This window comes from Apteryx rowi, unplaced genomic scaffold, assembly GCF_003343035.1.
Source record: "Apteryx rowi isolate R43461 unplaced genomic scaffold, aptRow1 scaffold_242, whole genome shotgun sequence".
Classification (NCBI taxonomy): Eukaryota; Metazoa; Chordata; class Aves; order Apterygiformes; family Apterygidae; genus Apteryx; species Apteryx rowi.
In genome coordinates, this window is record NW_020448775.1 from 1,319,983 (window position 1) to 1,334,782 (window position 14,800).

Genomic DNA, 14,800 nt, shown 5'->3' on the forward strand with positions numbered 1-14,800 from the left:
CACTTCTACAGTCACTTTCCCCGTGAACATTCACCACAGCTGTTTACCAGTTTTCTTTTACGTGCTTGCTCTTCTGCCCCATGCTGCAAGATCCCCTGGGCTGGTGGCTCCCTTATTTCCCCCTCATACTCATTTCTACTCTTTCTTGCTCTGTGTCTTACTCTTTCTTTCAGAGACTCTCCTTCCCCCTTCTCTTCTTTCTCCCAAGTAGTCTGCTACATTACTTTCCCCACAGCAAGCAAGATCTCAACAGAGAAAGGTTAACTTTTCTGAAAAGACTGTTAATTTTCATTTTGCTGCTTTATATTTGAATCAGCAGGGAAGAAAAAAAGCAAACAGAGGTCGAAGGAAAGATTATACAAGCTTTTGCACACAACGATACAAGCTCTTTGCCCAATCAGACCTCTAGTGAACTGATAATCAGTTCTACTTGCTGTATAAATATGTCCATTTAATTTATTTATATGCATAAAAACGCTTTTCATACGTAAATTCCCAGAACATCATACTGGATTTTACACACTCCTTTAAAAGAGCAGATTATTAAATATCATAAAAAATTACAAGAAGAAACACCTGCTAAAGTCTTAGAGAAGCTGAGAAGAGGGTAATCATACATCATCTGTTTACATACACAGTAAGTACATTACAAGGCATTATTCCAATACCCGATTTCTATTGCTCACATTCAAAAATAACAACCCAGACCTTAAATTTCTGATGAAAGGTGACACAAAACAGGGCAAAGATGAACTACTAATAACATTACAAGCTCACAGGTAACATTTCTGCCTCACCCTGATGGACAGCAGTGGCTCTACACCTGACCAATTTATATTTTGTATTTAGAAATTCTGTTTCATTTCAGTAACCACAGAATAAAACTAAAGTGCTAATATGTGAGAAAAATCTGTGTTAGACCTTGAACGTTATCATCCCTGGACTATACTGGAAGACCCATGGATAAAAACTTACCTAACTAGACCTTTCCTCACTCAGAAATCTCAATTGAGATTTTGAATTCAGATCAGTTCTCAATAGAAGAACAGGTTCCTAGCAGGATAATTTCGGCCAGAGAGGACCTCAGGACATCATTCTATCCAAGCCACCCCTCAAAGATGGGCTACCTTTGGTTTTCATCCTCTGCCATAAAGGAAATGCAAAGCAGATTATATTCCCATGACCACCATGAGTATATCTCGAGTAAATCGCATTGTCAGCATCTACCCAATTAACAGGTTCTAGAATTTCTTATTTTAGTGCGTGCAAGTTGTTATCTGCCCAACCTGTAATAAAATGTTAAGGCAACAGACATTTTCAGAGACATAGCATTGTTACAATTTGATTTATTCATTATTTTTAATCAAGACACTGCTATTTCAGGCACTAAATGATGCAACTTAATTGCCTAAAATATTATTTACTCAAATTTTGTGTAAGTTTGCTTCTTTGCAAAGATCAGATTAAATTTAAAAATAAAAAGCAGAAGCCTATGTTTTAGACAAACAACACAGGTCACATCTAACAATCATGCACAGACTACGAAAAGAGTGCTCAAATCTTTTTATCCCTTTATTCCAAATGATGTTTTGCACAGTGGAAAGTTTATTATCTCAGGTTCCCTAGCGGCACCACTGTCAATAAAATTCCAAAAAACAAATCTTGTGACAAATCATAAAGAATTAGACTCCTTCAAGTCAAATAATTAAAAATGGACACTTCAGCTTCAGTGCATAAATTGTGGTCTTATTTTCAATCCTAAGATTTTAACACTGACAACCAAAAAGCACATTGCAAAATGGGGAATGGGAAATTAGGGACTTGTTATGTTTGAAATTAAAATCCAATTTACTGTCTTACTTTAGTTCTCTTCTCCTCCTTTTTAATCTTAGCCCGTTTCTGTATGAAATGTAACCCTTACAAGGGCATTGGAAGAAGGAACTGGAAGAACAACCATATTGCCATTATACTCCCAAGATGCATGGCATGCCTTAATTTCCCTCATGATGAAACAGGCAGATTTATTGGGATGGGAACGATGGGTTCAAGGTACTACCTGGCATTAGGAAACAAGTTAAAGACTATGGTAGTCTGAGGATTTGTTCCCTGCATAGTGGAGAGGAGCTAAAAAGGAACAGGGTAACTCTAGGATATCCAAAAGTCACCACACTAGAGAAATGAGTGTCTAACTCAGATAGCCAGTACACAAGGAGCAGCAGAATAAGCCTTGCACTTCACACTGTCAGCATGCCCAAGCCAGCTTGGATGAATCACCTCCAGGAGGGTCGCTGTGCTGCTTCAGTCCCTGGATTCTCTGCTGGGACTGCCAGGAATGACATTATATGGTGACATCTGTTCCACGAGGACACTTGTCCACTAGGAACTGGATGAAGACCACTGATTTCACACAGGTCAGCAAGCAGCCATCAAAATGTGAGCGACTAAAAGTCCTTACCAACTTTTGCCCGCTTTGAACCGGTGACACAGAAGTGATGGAAAAGACTCCATCTTCCATTAGCAGTCCCTAAGCTATCCATTAGACAGTCCTTGACTGACCTGGTACCCAGGCACCCCAGCCCATCTTCACCATAGGTGAGTGAGAGAGCATTTTTGTTTAGAGAAATGCTGCCATTCTTGGTCATTTAAATCTAAATTCTCAAAGTGGATCCTAACCAATGCAATTCACACTGACTTTAGCTGGCAATGCTTACCTAAAATGCTTTATAACTCTGAAAAGACTCATTACTTAGAAAAATACACTGTCTCTAAAGACTCTGATTCACATCAGACTGATGTGATTTAATAGTTTTTCACAACACCCAGTATTCTAAAGCATAAACATACACACTCGTTTTACAAAAAATTCATGAAATTGCTTTTACCTTTCTAATATTTTTAATTATTTTGTCCATTTAAATACCAATATATTTCTTCTTCACCACCATTTAAGTATACTTAACCTTTTTAGAGACAACAGCCCTGGAAACTGAACTTCTACATGTCAATGCAGTTCAGAACATTACACATAGGACAGTTTCTTCAAATTGTCCTATCAAGCATCATCCACACTAGGAGTGAGATGAGATACTTTAACATCCACGAATACTCCATTTTAAATTAATCCAGAGAAGAAAATACCTGCTGCCTAAAACTGCACAAAAATACTGTTGGTTTTCAAATGGAACCCACTGCCCAATCACAACTGAAAACATGTCCTGGAAATTCATCTACTTTTGAAATCAATAGTCAATTAAAACCTTTGTCCTCTGTGATACTTAAGAACTACAGTACTAGAAGAAAGTAATGAATTTAATACTTTCCCCCCTGTAGTTCATTTATTATCTCTTTCAGTGTTTTTTAATAGATGAAGAGCTTTTTCACTGGTAGAAATATTACAGGCAGGGATACCAAGTTTAAACATTTAAATGCATATGTGTTTATTAATAAAAGGCAAGACTACCAAAAAAAAAATAATCAAGTAGTCGTCATCATTTTCAGATGCAAGGTGTCCTGTTTTCTTTAGGTATTTATATATCTACAGAACTGTTTAGGTTTATATACATCTATGTAACATACCTTAAGAACAACCAATTAGGTTCCATTCCATATTGTAGCATGCAATAAATAACCACACTCCATATATAATTCCAATTTTTCTTTAAATATAATCTATAGCATCATTTGTTAGTAATACATCTGAGTTTGAATCCATAGCCTGCCTCCATTAAAAAATAAAAAAAAAATCAGTCTAGGTAAACATAAATATTTCTCTCATGTAAATTTGCTCAGCTGATATACAGCAAGGGTTTACATCAGCACATGGTATTGCAACTGGCTAATGGCTCTGGTTGCACCAGTGTAAGTCCATTTTAGAGTTACACAGTCCATTTACAATGGCTATTCCCACCACCTCTSTAGCTATACTGTGGTACAGGGGCACTCATTTTCCCCTACGTAGATACATCTTTCGAGTCAGATGTGGAATCTGTAATATTCTGCAGACAGCATTAAATCTAGACCGGGCTTAACAGAAACATTCATATCCCTGGTTCCCGTACAAGCTAGACTCCCTTGCTTCTCCCAGCCATTAAGGGATGAAATTAGATGTGTTCCAGGGCTTTCTCCCCTCTCGAATCAAGGAACAACCTGCCCAGCAATCAGAGGCATAAAAGCAATGAGTCCTCCAACAGCTGCCCTCCTTCCTGTACCGGTTCTTCAAGCAGACTAGAAATGAAAAAACTCCTTCAAACAAGGAGGAGCAAGCCCTCCCTCAAACAGTAAGGAGTAAAACAAAGATCTCACCACATTGAAGTTCCCTTCTCTAATCACCCTCAGGATAAGAAAGAACAAGAAATACAACTTTTCACTCTTCTGTCCTGAGTTTTTCTTCTGTATTTTCCATAAGACACAGAAGAAGCACCAAAGATTTCTCCCACACAAACCATGACTTCCATTTCCAGAACCTAAAAGCAGCTAAAGTAGTCATGGCTGATTCACCCCTGCTGCTTGGGAGGGCTCAAAGAACACCTACTTCCTGCAGGCAGACAGTCAGCAAGAGCACAAACAGATTCCAATTATCAGCCTGCATTTGTACCCAGTGATATTTGCCCAAACCTAAACAATTACCTTGAAAATATGAAAAAAAAATATACAATCAAATATTGCATTGTGGTATTATCTGATCCCAGTCAATATATTAAAGTGCTGTAAAACAGCAACTAATTTAAGCTTCTTACAATGTAGTGGCCTTTTTTTCCCACAACATAATGAATGAATGATATACTACCAGTTTGTGAAAACTCTTATGAGTTTAAGGAAGTAATTTAAATACTTAACTCCTAATATTCAAGCATAATATTCAAGCAAAAACACTGGGAAAAAAATGAAGTCTCTTTAGATTTGATGTATCTTCTCAGCTTAATTAACACAAGCTTTTCCTGTTTTAATTTGCACTTAAGAAGCAGGAACTTTACTCAATTTGCTAATTACTACATTTTCAAGCTGTTTTCTTGAAATAGATGCCAGCCTATCACACTAGGAACCCAAATTTCTGTAGTTACCTCGAATTACGTAATTGTCCAAAGCCTCTTCCATTCTTTTCAGTGCTTCAGCTCTATTAGAGCCATAGGTAATCAGCTAAAAAACAAAAGGTATTTAAGTTAATTAGAAATGAGATAATGCTTGTCTCTAGAATCTGAAAAGCATTTAAAAAGAAAATGATTTATAGAACTTCTGCAGTCACAAAGACATTTTTTGCATGTTACTGTATCTGTGCTTTAGAGTCTCTCTCTCTAAAATACCCAGAGAAAACTAGGATCTGTTAACCCATTCAATGAAAGAAGGCCAATTACTTTTCTTTTGTAAAACTTAAAGCATCTGGACAAGCTCTCTCTTCTTTAGGCACACAGAAAATTAGAAGCTCAAATATCTAGTTGACTCTCCTGACTTCTAGATGACCAACCTGCTTGTAAGCTTTAAGTGTGATTTTTTTAAGCAATTAAAAAGCCTCCAACTACAATATCATAGCTTAAGTGTATCAATATGTTACTGATAAATAAGAGCTAATATTGAGAGAAACATCCTTTTTTTGTTGCTTCTATTTGTAAACTAGAACTGTAACCCCACTAGATTAAATTTAAAAAAAAAGATAGATTGGCAGCACCTAAGTCTGAGAGTAATCACTTTTGCTTAAATTAGAATCCTTTTACTGATCAGATACTGGAAGAAGAACCGTTATCGTGTCATAAGATAAAAAAAATTTTGGTTACCAGTGACACTAAATTTCCTATATTCCACATCTWTCTTCACTACTTTCTCATTCCCTCAAGACATGCTTTATCTAGCAGCTTTAAAATACTGGTTTAACAATATCTTAATGTCTCCTTCATTTAAAAGATCAGCATATAAAATTAGTTTTTCATACCTTTAGGATATTAAAAAAATAAATCAACTCACTTTTGAGATCATAGGATCATAATAAATGCTAATATCACTTCCTTGTTGTATGCCACTGTCAACACGTACCTTCAAAAAATAAGCAAAAATAATTTCACAATGAAAAAATGGTATTTTGACATGAGACTTAAATATATCTGGTAGCTTTATACGTAACTCATGAAGCTTATGAAGCACATTTCCCCTCCAAAAGAATTAGGATAATTACTCATTTTTAGAGAAGCAGGGCGGGTGGGAGGGTGTGGGGGTTAGGAGGGGTTCCTCCACTAGGAAAAGTACTTGTAAGTTATTCTCTCCTTTAAACAAAACATGAATGCAATCTTCAGTTGGTAGTCAAAACTCTTTTGCTCTCCTAGAATGAAGGGTAAACAGACAAAATTTGATCTAAAATTTAGATTGTGTTACATGTTCTAAATTTCAACTCTCCATGTATCCAATTCTGATTTAATCACTGTAATAAAATACAGTTGCAATTATTCTTGACTGACACCTGGCATGAAGGATGCCCCTTATAATCACACCCCTTCTGCATATACATGTAATCACATTCCACATGTTCCACTATAGCCCTTCCGAGAGCTCCAGCAGGGACACAACTAAGGAGCATTCAGCAGAAACTTTGGAGCTCTGCTTATCAGCTCTATAGGAATACTGATCCTGTGGTTTTCATGTCTGTAACACTTTCCTTCTCTGCCTCACCCTATCAACTGTAAAACATTTTTTTCTATTGCTGCTGTTCCCCTAAGGCTTTAATGTTTACACAGCTTTTTCCATGGCTTTGCTTTGTAAGGACACAGCCCCAATTAAAGCTCTGATTCTGCAACATTCATGGAAAAAAATAACACAAGTTCAAAAATTTCTTTTGAAGAGGCTGATTGCTGTTAACCAGCCAACAAGTTACTTAGTATATTGCTGATTCTTGTTTTCATCTCTCAGTTTGATTCCATCACTGTAGCAATGAGGTTAGCCATATAAAACTTTTAATATGAGCAATTTCTTGTGAATAAATATTTTTTAAATTGTTGCTTTTGAGCTTTGGAATCTGAAATACTTTTTAAAAATTATCAGAACAATTCAAGAGTGATAAATGCATTCTGGGGATCTTAAGGATGGAGGAATCTAATCAAAGCTGTTGAAACAGCAGGGCTCTGATACACTGCACTGTAAAGGGACAGGGAAAAAGGGTCCTTGGAATCTCACTAAAATCTTCACCTGTGGGAAGGAACCTTTGTAATAAACAGCAGCTCATCTGTCTGCAGCAAGGCAGAAAAAGGTCAATGCAACGGCTGTTAGGCCTTTAATATTTTAATTTAGGCAATTATCAAGGGACCACATGTAGAACCTCTTGTCTACAGAATCCACATGAGGGCATGATGATGACTTTATTATCCAAATGACATAAAAAGATACCCTAGCAGGTGTACTCACTTTCTTCAGTGAGAACCACTGTGTGACCAGTTTTTATGACGTTTTATCTTTCTTTTAAATATACATATATGTGTATATACGCACACATACCTAGAGATATATACACACACACACACATTCACACACACATATATATACATCCAACTTAAATGACATACTTAGATTACACTGCAATTTTTGTGTCTACAGTAACACCTTTGAAGTGATTACATACAGGTGGTTCATGTGTGCTTATTCATATGCATACACATGAGTGTAGGTATCTATACATGTAATATTATACTTTGACAAAGGAAAAAACACGTATGAAAGGGGCATAATTCAGACACAGAGTAAGCAGGTTAGTCAGACCTTGAAGTTAATGGAATTCTGCCAAGGCTGCTCACTACGTGCTCCTTCCACTCTGTGTTTCTGTTCATACACAGTATACATAGATATATACCACTATACAATTTACACTTTTTCTTAAGCAATATCCTGAAAAATGAAAAATTACAGTGGGAATTTAWAATTCTTCAAAAACTACTGCAGACTTTTCTAAAAAAAATATGGAGTCCTCTGTTTAAGAGGTTAAGTTTAATGTTCATAACAAAAAACACAAGATGACTAAACAAATGACAGCAGAAAAGAAATACATTTACATCTTAAATTCTCCCTCTGGTGTTTAGATTTTAGGGCCTGGTAACAATAGGTGATTTTATAAACTAAATGGTGTGACATAACTTGGTGAATATTGGATATTTCTTTTCTTTTAGTCAGTATTTAAAAAAACAGAGAAAGTCTGTGGTTCAAGATCCTGTTGTAACCTACAGCTCATTGGTATTAGATCCCAAACACTTTTATTGCTGTTGTATTATACTACTATTATGCATTATTATACTACAACAACAGGAAACTGAAAGATAAAAAAGTTCAAGAAATAAAGCACAATCTATGTTCCAGTCCTGCAATGAACTATTACTGCATCAAACTGCACTCACCTACAGGTGCAGGGTTCTGGTATTTCACAATTCTTTGCCATATCAGAGCCAAAGCACTTTTCTTTTTGTCAGTAGTTGTTAAAAGAACAGACCGTTGATCATACATGCAAAGAATAGTGCTGGAGCTCTTCAGATATGGTGGCACGTTTTCTACATTGTGTAAGAGCAGTAAATACGTATGCTCACAGTCATGATGATACAGGTGTTTGTGTTTACCTGTCTTAAGCTTCATTATCAAAGATCAAAAAAATTGAAATTCACTAGTTCCATGTTCTGACAAAAATACAGAGCATGAGACAAAAATAGACAGTTTATTATTACGTATGCATAAGAAAAAACTCACATCCATACACACTAGTTCCACCAATCTGAGCAACTGACACATGCACACACAATCTTGATAAACAAGATTGGAAAACAGAAGAAATGAATTTAAAATGCATTTTGAAATATAACACTCATAAGTTGTTCTTATTGTAACACATAGAAGTCTGGGCTAAATTTTTTTAAAGCCAACCTATTGGTCTGAAATCTGAAACACAGAAAAACGCTAAGGCACAACAGGCCTGTGATACTCAACTTTTTCAGTAATATTAATTTTGCTCTTAGTGCCATGATATTCTCAGAAATTAATTAAGAGTATCAAAAAGTATGTATTAAGATACAAAGCCATGAATGTCTAAACAAAAAAAGCTGTTCTATTTTTAATAAGACAATGGAAGTAAACAGGAAAAAAAAACGGCCTAGACACTCCATGTGAGCTCCTCAAAGCATTGCTCTGAAGCCTCCCACRTAATTAAAATTTCTTTCTTCGGTACCACGATGGACCACGTGAAGCGATCAGGCTTCTCCCACCCTTCATTTTCAATTCACCTCTCCCCCTAAGCACAACTCCCAGCCCACCCTGTCTACCTGACAAGTGACAGCCCAATCTGATTAAATGCTTGCAAGGGAGGGGACTCATGGGCCTCCATGACAGGCCAAAAGTGATCACCATGGAGATACATAATTACAGCTGTCAACGCGTCTACTGTCCTGCTGGCATCAATTTGATTGCTCCCAGCAATAATGATAGACAAAGCTTAGTGTGCACTCTCCTGCACCCAATCACTTTATCTATTCCGTGGTCCATTTAGCTGACATGCAACATTCACACAAGCAAATAACAGCAGTAAGCAGAACATTTAAGGCATTTTAATTGTTTTTTCTTTGTATGGATGGCTCACAAGCGCAAATGTTATTACATAAAACTCCTGCTGCAGCATTAATTGAAGAAAGATTTGGTGGGACAAAGACTGTAGGGGGTATAGTTTGTCCATTATCACTTATACTTTCAACAGGTCTCACGTTTGGAAAATTGCAAATTGCAAAAACTTGCAAGGGCAAAATGTTTGACATCCTGTTAGCTATTACAACATGGTGAAAACTTCTAACAACCACTAGAGTATTCATTATAAATTCTTATTAAATACACTCTTTGTTTCATTAAAAAAAAGTTTAGATACATCTAATGATACCTTTTCCCCCTCATCTTCTTTAAGATCACACAATGCCTTTTAAATCTTTACAATTTTTTTTCCTGCTTTCATGCTTTGAACACAGCATGAAGCCTTAAAGACCAGAAAGGGTCAGGTCCCTTTAGAAAGCACATGGGCAAAAACAATTTAAGAAGTGAAATAAATCATATATCCAATAACATCTCCACATTTAAGATTCCTCCTGTAATCTTTCACTATTTTCCATGCAAGCAATCAGACTGAATAATTGCATTCACAGATGGTACAAGCCTTGTCGTTCCACTAGCTGACATAGTGTCATATATATATGCACTTATGACTTAGACTACCTTGATTTTACAGAAAGGCAGTGTCCTTGTTCTTTTCATGCAGCAAAGAAACGTTTGTTAAATACTYATTCTGTATAGCTAGACTGTATAGTGAAATGTGTAATAATCACTGCAGCAAATGGAATTTGCTCTTTAAAGGCTACAAAGCTAAACAGAAAGCAGTGGCAGTTTCTCAGCGGTGTCCCCAGTTCTTTCTAGTTGAAGAGCTGATTCAACATTTGGCTGTCCTCTTTAATAGCCAAAGTATTTTTACTTAAGCTATGTTTGAAAAAATTAAGCTGCAACTTACAGAAARTAATAAAATATTTCAATGTATAGTGACTGATTTCTTGTTATACCCAATTTAAGTACATTCTAAACACAGTTTGGAACTGTACATTTTTTTAACACTTTTTAAGATAGCACAAATAAATATTGCCAATGCCCTAAAAGAAAAGCTGGAAAAAAGGCCTGAACTACAAAGCTGCTGAGTACTTACAAGCTCTGTCTATAAAAATGAGGCTCAACACTCAGCACCTATGAAAACCAGAACCAAGTTACTTACACTTGGCAGATGCAATGGTTCCTGATACTGAGACAGTTTACCAATGGATGGCAGGCCAAAAGATTTGTAAGGGTCCTGAAATGAAATCCAACATGAGAAAGCATTAAGCTTTTACAGACATGGAGAAAATAATCTTAAGCAGCTTCAAATCTAACAGATATCACTGCTGGATTCACTTTTTTTCTTCCCCAGTATCACTTCTTTTGAACTATGTTTCTCCATCCACCTACCCCTGTGACTCCAAATAAAGAAATTGAGGCATATAACTTCTCTTGCCTTGTAGTCATTAAAACAGGGAGGTGGAAAAAGTGTTCTGCACATAGTTATAATACACCATCAAAATATACAAAGATCACATTATCATTTGTCACATCATGCCTTGGAGGGAGGATGGGAAAGTGTATTGAGAGAAAGGGTGGAGTTGAGAAGAGGACATTGGGAAAAGTTTTCAAAGATTAAAAGGACAGTTAGGAATTCAATTATCTTAAGAAATCAAAACTGAGATTTACACCTTTGGAAATCTCCTAGATAACACAATACCAATGTAAACTTAATAACAACAGCAAATATACAGCCTATAGAACAACGAAACTCATGGCAAAGTAGGATTCCAAGATTTAGATTCCCTCACACATAAATAAGCTGCAGAAAAAAAAACAAGTGTCTGTTGCTATTCATACTCAAGTTAGTTTGCATGCCATTCAAAGGGCAAATATTTATTCTTTATCAAAACAGTTCATATATCTGGTAATCAGCAGAGCAAGCTGGAGATTATGCACATATCATGAAGAGAAAGAGCAACAGAAATAAAAATGCCCTGGGTCACAAAAGCAGCAATAACTGAGGAAAAAACATCAAGACACTGAATTTTTTTTAGAAGCACAGTCACCTAATGCATTAATATTCTTAAAACAAAATGAAGGAAACTGAACATCATTTTTTCAAATTTTCAAAGAACAACACTTGATTTTCATACTTCAGAAATCACAGCAAAAAGATGTTACCTTGAAATACCTTGAAATACCTGTCCTAAGCATGCTTGAAAGAGTATATTTTATATATTTTAGTAAGCTTTTTTGTTGAGATGGACAGTCATACTGTAATTATAAAAATATAGTCTTAGAATGCACTTTGAAAGTTTGTCCTATACACAGATGTAGTTACAGAAGACATAACTTGCTTCCTCAACCATCCATTAAAATGCTTCAGTACAATAAAAAAAATTGTAAGCCACTGAATTTTAACTATTTAGACCAAAAAGTTTCAAAGAAAGTATACAAGTGAAGAAACCTGGAAGCACTGGTTAACTGCAGTGAATAGATTACTATAACTCCAATACCATATTAAATGTGAACGGAACATAGAGCAAATACGCTTAGAAATAACCTTTAGCTATCCTCTTTTACTAGTTTTAAAATTTATTTTTGAAAAAGGTACATCAAAATACATACTGTATTTAAAATTAGGAAATAAAAATTCTACAAAAGTACTTTAACCATTTTTGCTACATACTCTAAATCACGACTTTCACATGATAATCCGTGACTTCACCTTGGCATCTAGCCACACGTGGGTACTATTACTCCACAACACAACCACCTACTCCTCCTCTCCATTACCACTCATTTACCTCAGCATAAACTCGACATTCAACCGCCCAGCCGTTGATGGGAATATCAGCTTGTTTGTGCCTGAGAGGGTAACCCTTAGCAACACGGATCATTTCTTGGACTAGGTCCAGGCCGGTAATGCATTCTGTGACGGGATGTTCAACCTGCAAGGTCAAGAACCATCAGTCAGTAGGTAAGAAAAACAACCAAAAAATCTCTCTCCATAAACAAACACAAATAAACAAGAAATGAGAGCAGCTAAAAATTAGACAAAGAGTACTTCGCTGTCTTCGTCTTTTTCCCAAAAAAAATTTATACTTAGCACACTCCAGCAACCACCTTCCTTGTAGGGAAACCCCCAAAAATAAAATAATTAGCAGATTACAATAACTAAGTGCAGAACACAAAAGCAAAACTATACAGAACACCTGGGAGATATGTTTGGGGTTGGGGTTTTTTTCCATTTATTTTACAACACTCAAAAGTGCTTGGTGAAGACGAGTTAATCTTTGTTTGTCCAGAAGCTTTTTTCTCTGATTTTGTTTKCAAAAGACTTGCAATTTAGCCATAAATATATCTGAACTGAAAGTCACAAAGTAGCTGATAACGAACCCATTCTGCTACACTTAAACTGGCATGCACAGGAGCGGCTTACAGTTTTCCACAGAACTAGCCTACCCTAAATCTCACCCATTCGCCTGCTTTCACTAACCTGTCCTGACAAGCAACCAGATTAGCGTAATCTTACATCAGCGCAGCATAGCAGAAATGAGCAGATGGATCCTTCAGGTTTTTTCCCCCTCCAGACTTATCCGTGTAGTGCTTAGCATGCACAATAGCTGGGCTGGACCAGCAGAGTCACTCTGCTCTCTCAGCAAATTGCTGCTAACGGCTTTGGATGATGCTGTCATGGGATTACCCGTCGTTCACACTAAACCATGCATGTGCGTACAAGCACGCACACATGTGCACGCATAAGCACATACACAGACTTTTCTTTTCCTTTTAACTGTTGATATAAATGGAAAGCATTTATTAAAGAAAACCCTTTAACCAGTTCATCGTGTAGGAAAGAAAGCACCCAAAGACAACAGGGTCAACCATACAGCTGCAAAGACAGGCATGCTGTTACTATGTTCTGCACACAAAGACAGCATTATGACTTTCCATGGAAAAACTATGACAGAAGTGCCATTTTTATCATAAAATGTTTGTGTTCCAAGAGTCATATACCTTAAGAAAATATACTTAACTCTGGTTTCTCTGTCATGAGATGTCATATTACATACATTTTGTGACACAGGAAAAGGTCAGTGAACAAACCAGTTGTCTTCCTTACTTCAAGTACACTACTGCAAGGAAAACATTTAGTCATTATAATAAGCTTGTGGCTTATCAGAACAAGAAGATGCTTTGGTCTTTAAGAAAATAGCTTTGTGAAAATAAACAGATGGCACCCATAATTAGCCCTGTGTGTGCTGCGAGTTTGTTTATAGTTTCAACAACATTTTAAGACGTTTTGACATAATTTTAATGACAAATCATCACTGAAACAAGCACCTATTCTTTGAAGGATAAAAGTGACATTGAAATGGGAATCTGATTATGCAGTTTAAGGATGTACCTTTGGGATTCAATCTTGATTCTACCTAACACATGATATTCTCCAGCACATCAAGCTTAATAACAGTATTCGGAGAATCTGTGAAACTACTCAGTATCTACCCTGCAGTGTTAAATTGAAGCAATTCAATTTCTATTAAAACTCTTAAGTTTAAATAGAAAGTTACTTAGCACACATCAATTACTTGAACAACAAAACTTATTCTCTTAGCTTGGATTTTAAGTCTTAAAAAGTTACCTTCAAGTTCAGAACATGTCTAGAATACCAACATTAAAAATAGTTTAAACAAATATATTTTTTTTTATTTTTTTTTTACAAAGGCATTTGTATTATTTTAGCTATAGTGTCATTTTTCTTGGATTATAGTTGGCAGTTCAGATTCAATAGCTTCATTGTTGTTTTCAGCTTTATTGTTGATGATCAAAATAGGATGGAATGTTTCTGGAAAGAAAAATATTTTTGTTGTTTGGTTCTTATGACTCGCAAACATTTATTTAATCCATTCTTCAGTACAGATCTTTGACTTGGTCAATATTTTCTTCTGATTCTCCAAAATACTCCCTTTGCGTCTGCACACAAAACAGTATTCAGAAAATATGACAAGCAAAGATTTTTGAAGGTTTTCTGGGGTGGGGAGTTCTTTTGCTTTTTTGAGGACTGTGCTTCAACTATTGCTATTCGGACATAATGTAGACCCTACCAATCGTATCACTAATTTTTCATTACAAAATACATCTAAAATGTATTTTAAAATACATTAAGACCATCAGATCACTAAAATAGGGTAGAAAACAGATTTTCAACTTTGAAATG

General features: G+C 35.9%; 1 protein-coding gene across 1 annotated transcript in view; it reads right to left on the reverse strand.

Moving 5' to 3' along the window:
- The window catches only part of LOC112966437 (propionyl-CoA carboxylase alpha chain, mitochondrial-like), a 166,344-nt gene extending 153,816 nt beyond the window's left edge, over positions 1-12,528 (reverse strand). The window contains exons 1-4 of the mRNA XM_026066540.1: positions 12,384-12,528; positions 10,754-10,828; positions 5,956-6,024; positions 5,061-5,136 (exon numbers count right to left, since the gene is read on the reverse strand). Of these exons, the coding sequence (XP_025922325.1) occupies positions 5,061-5,136; positions 5,956-6,024; positions 10,754-10,828; positions 12,384-12,476 (313 nt within the window). The 5' untranslated portion in view covers positions 12,477-12,528. The remainder of the gene's footprint in view (positions 1-5,060; positions 5,137-5,955; positions 6,025-10,753; positions 10,829-12,383) is intronic.
- Between the last annotated feature and the right edge of the window lie 2,272 nt (positions 12,529-14,800).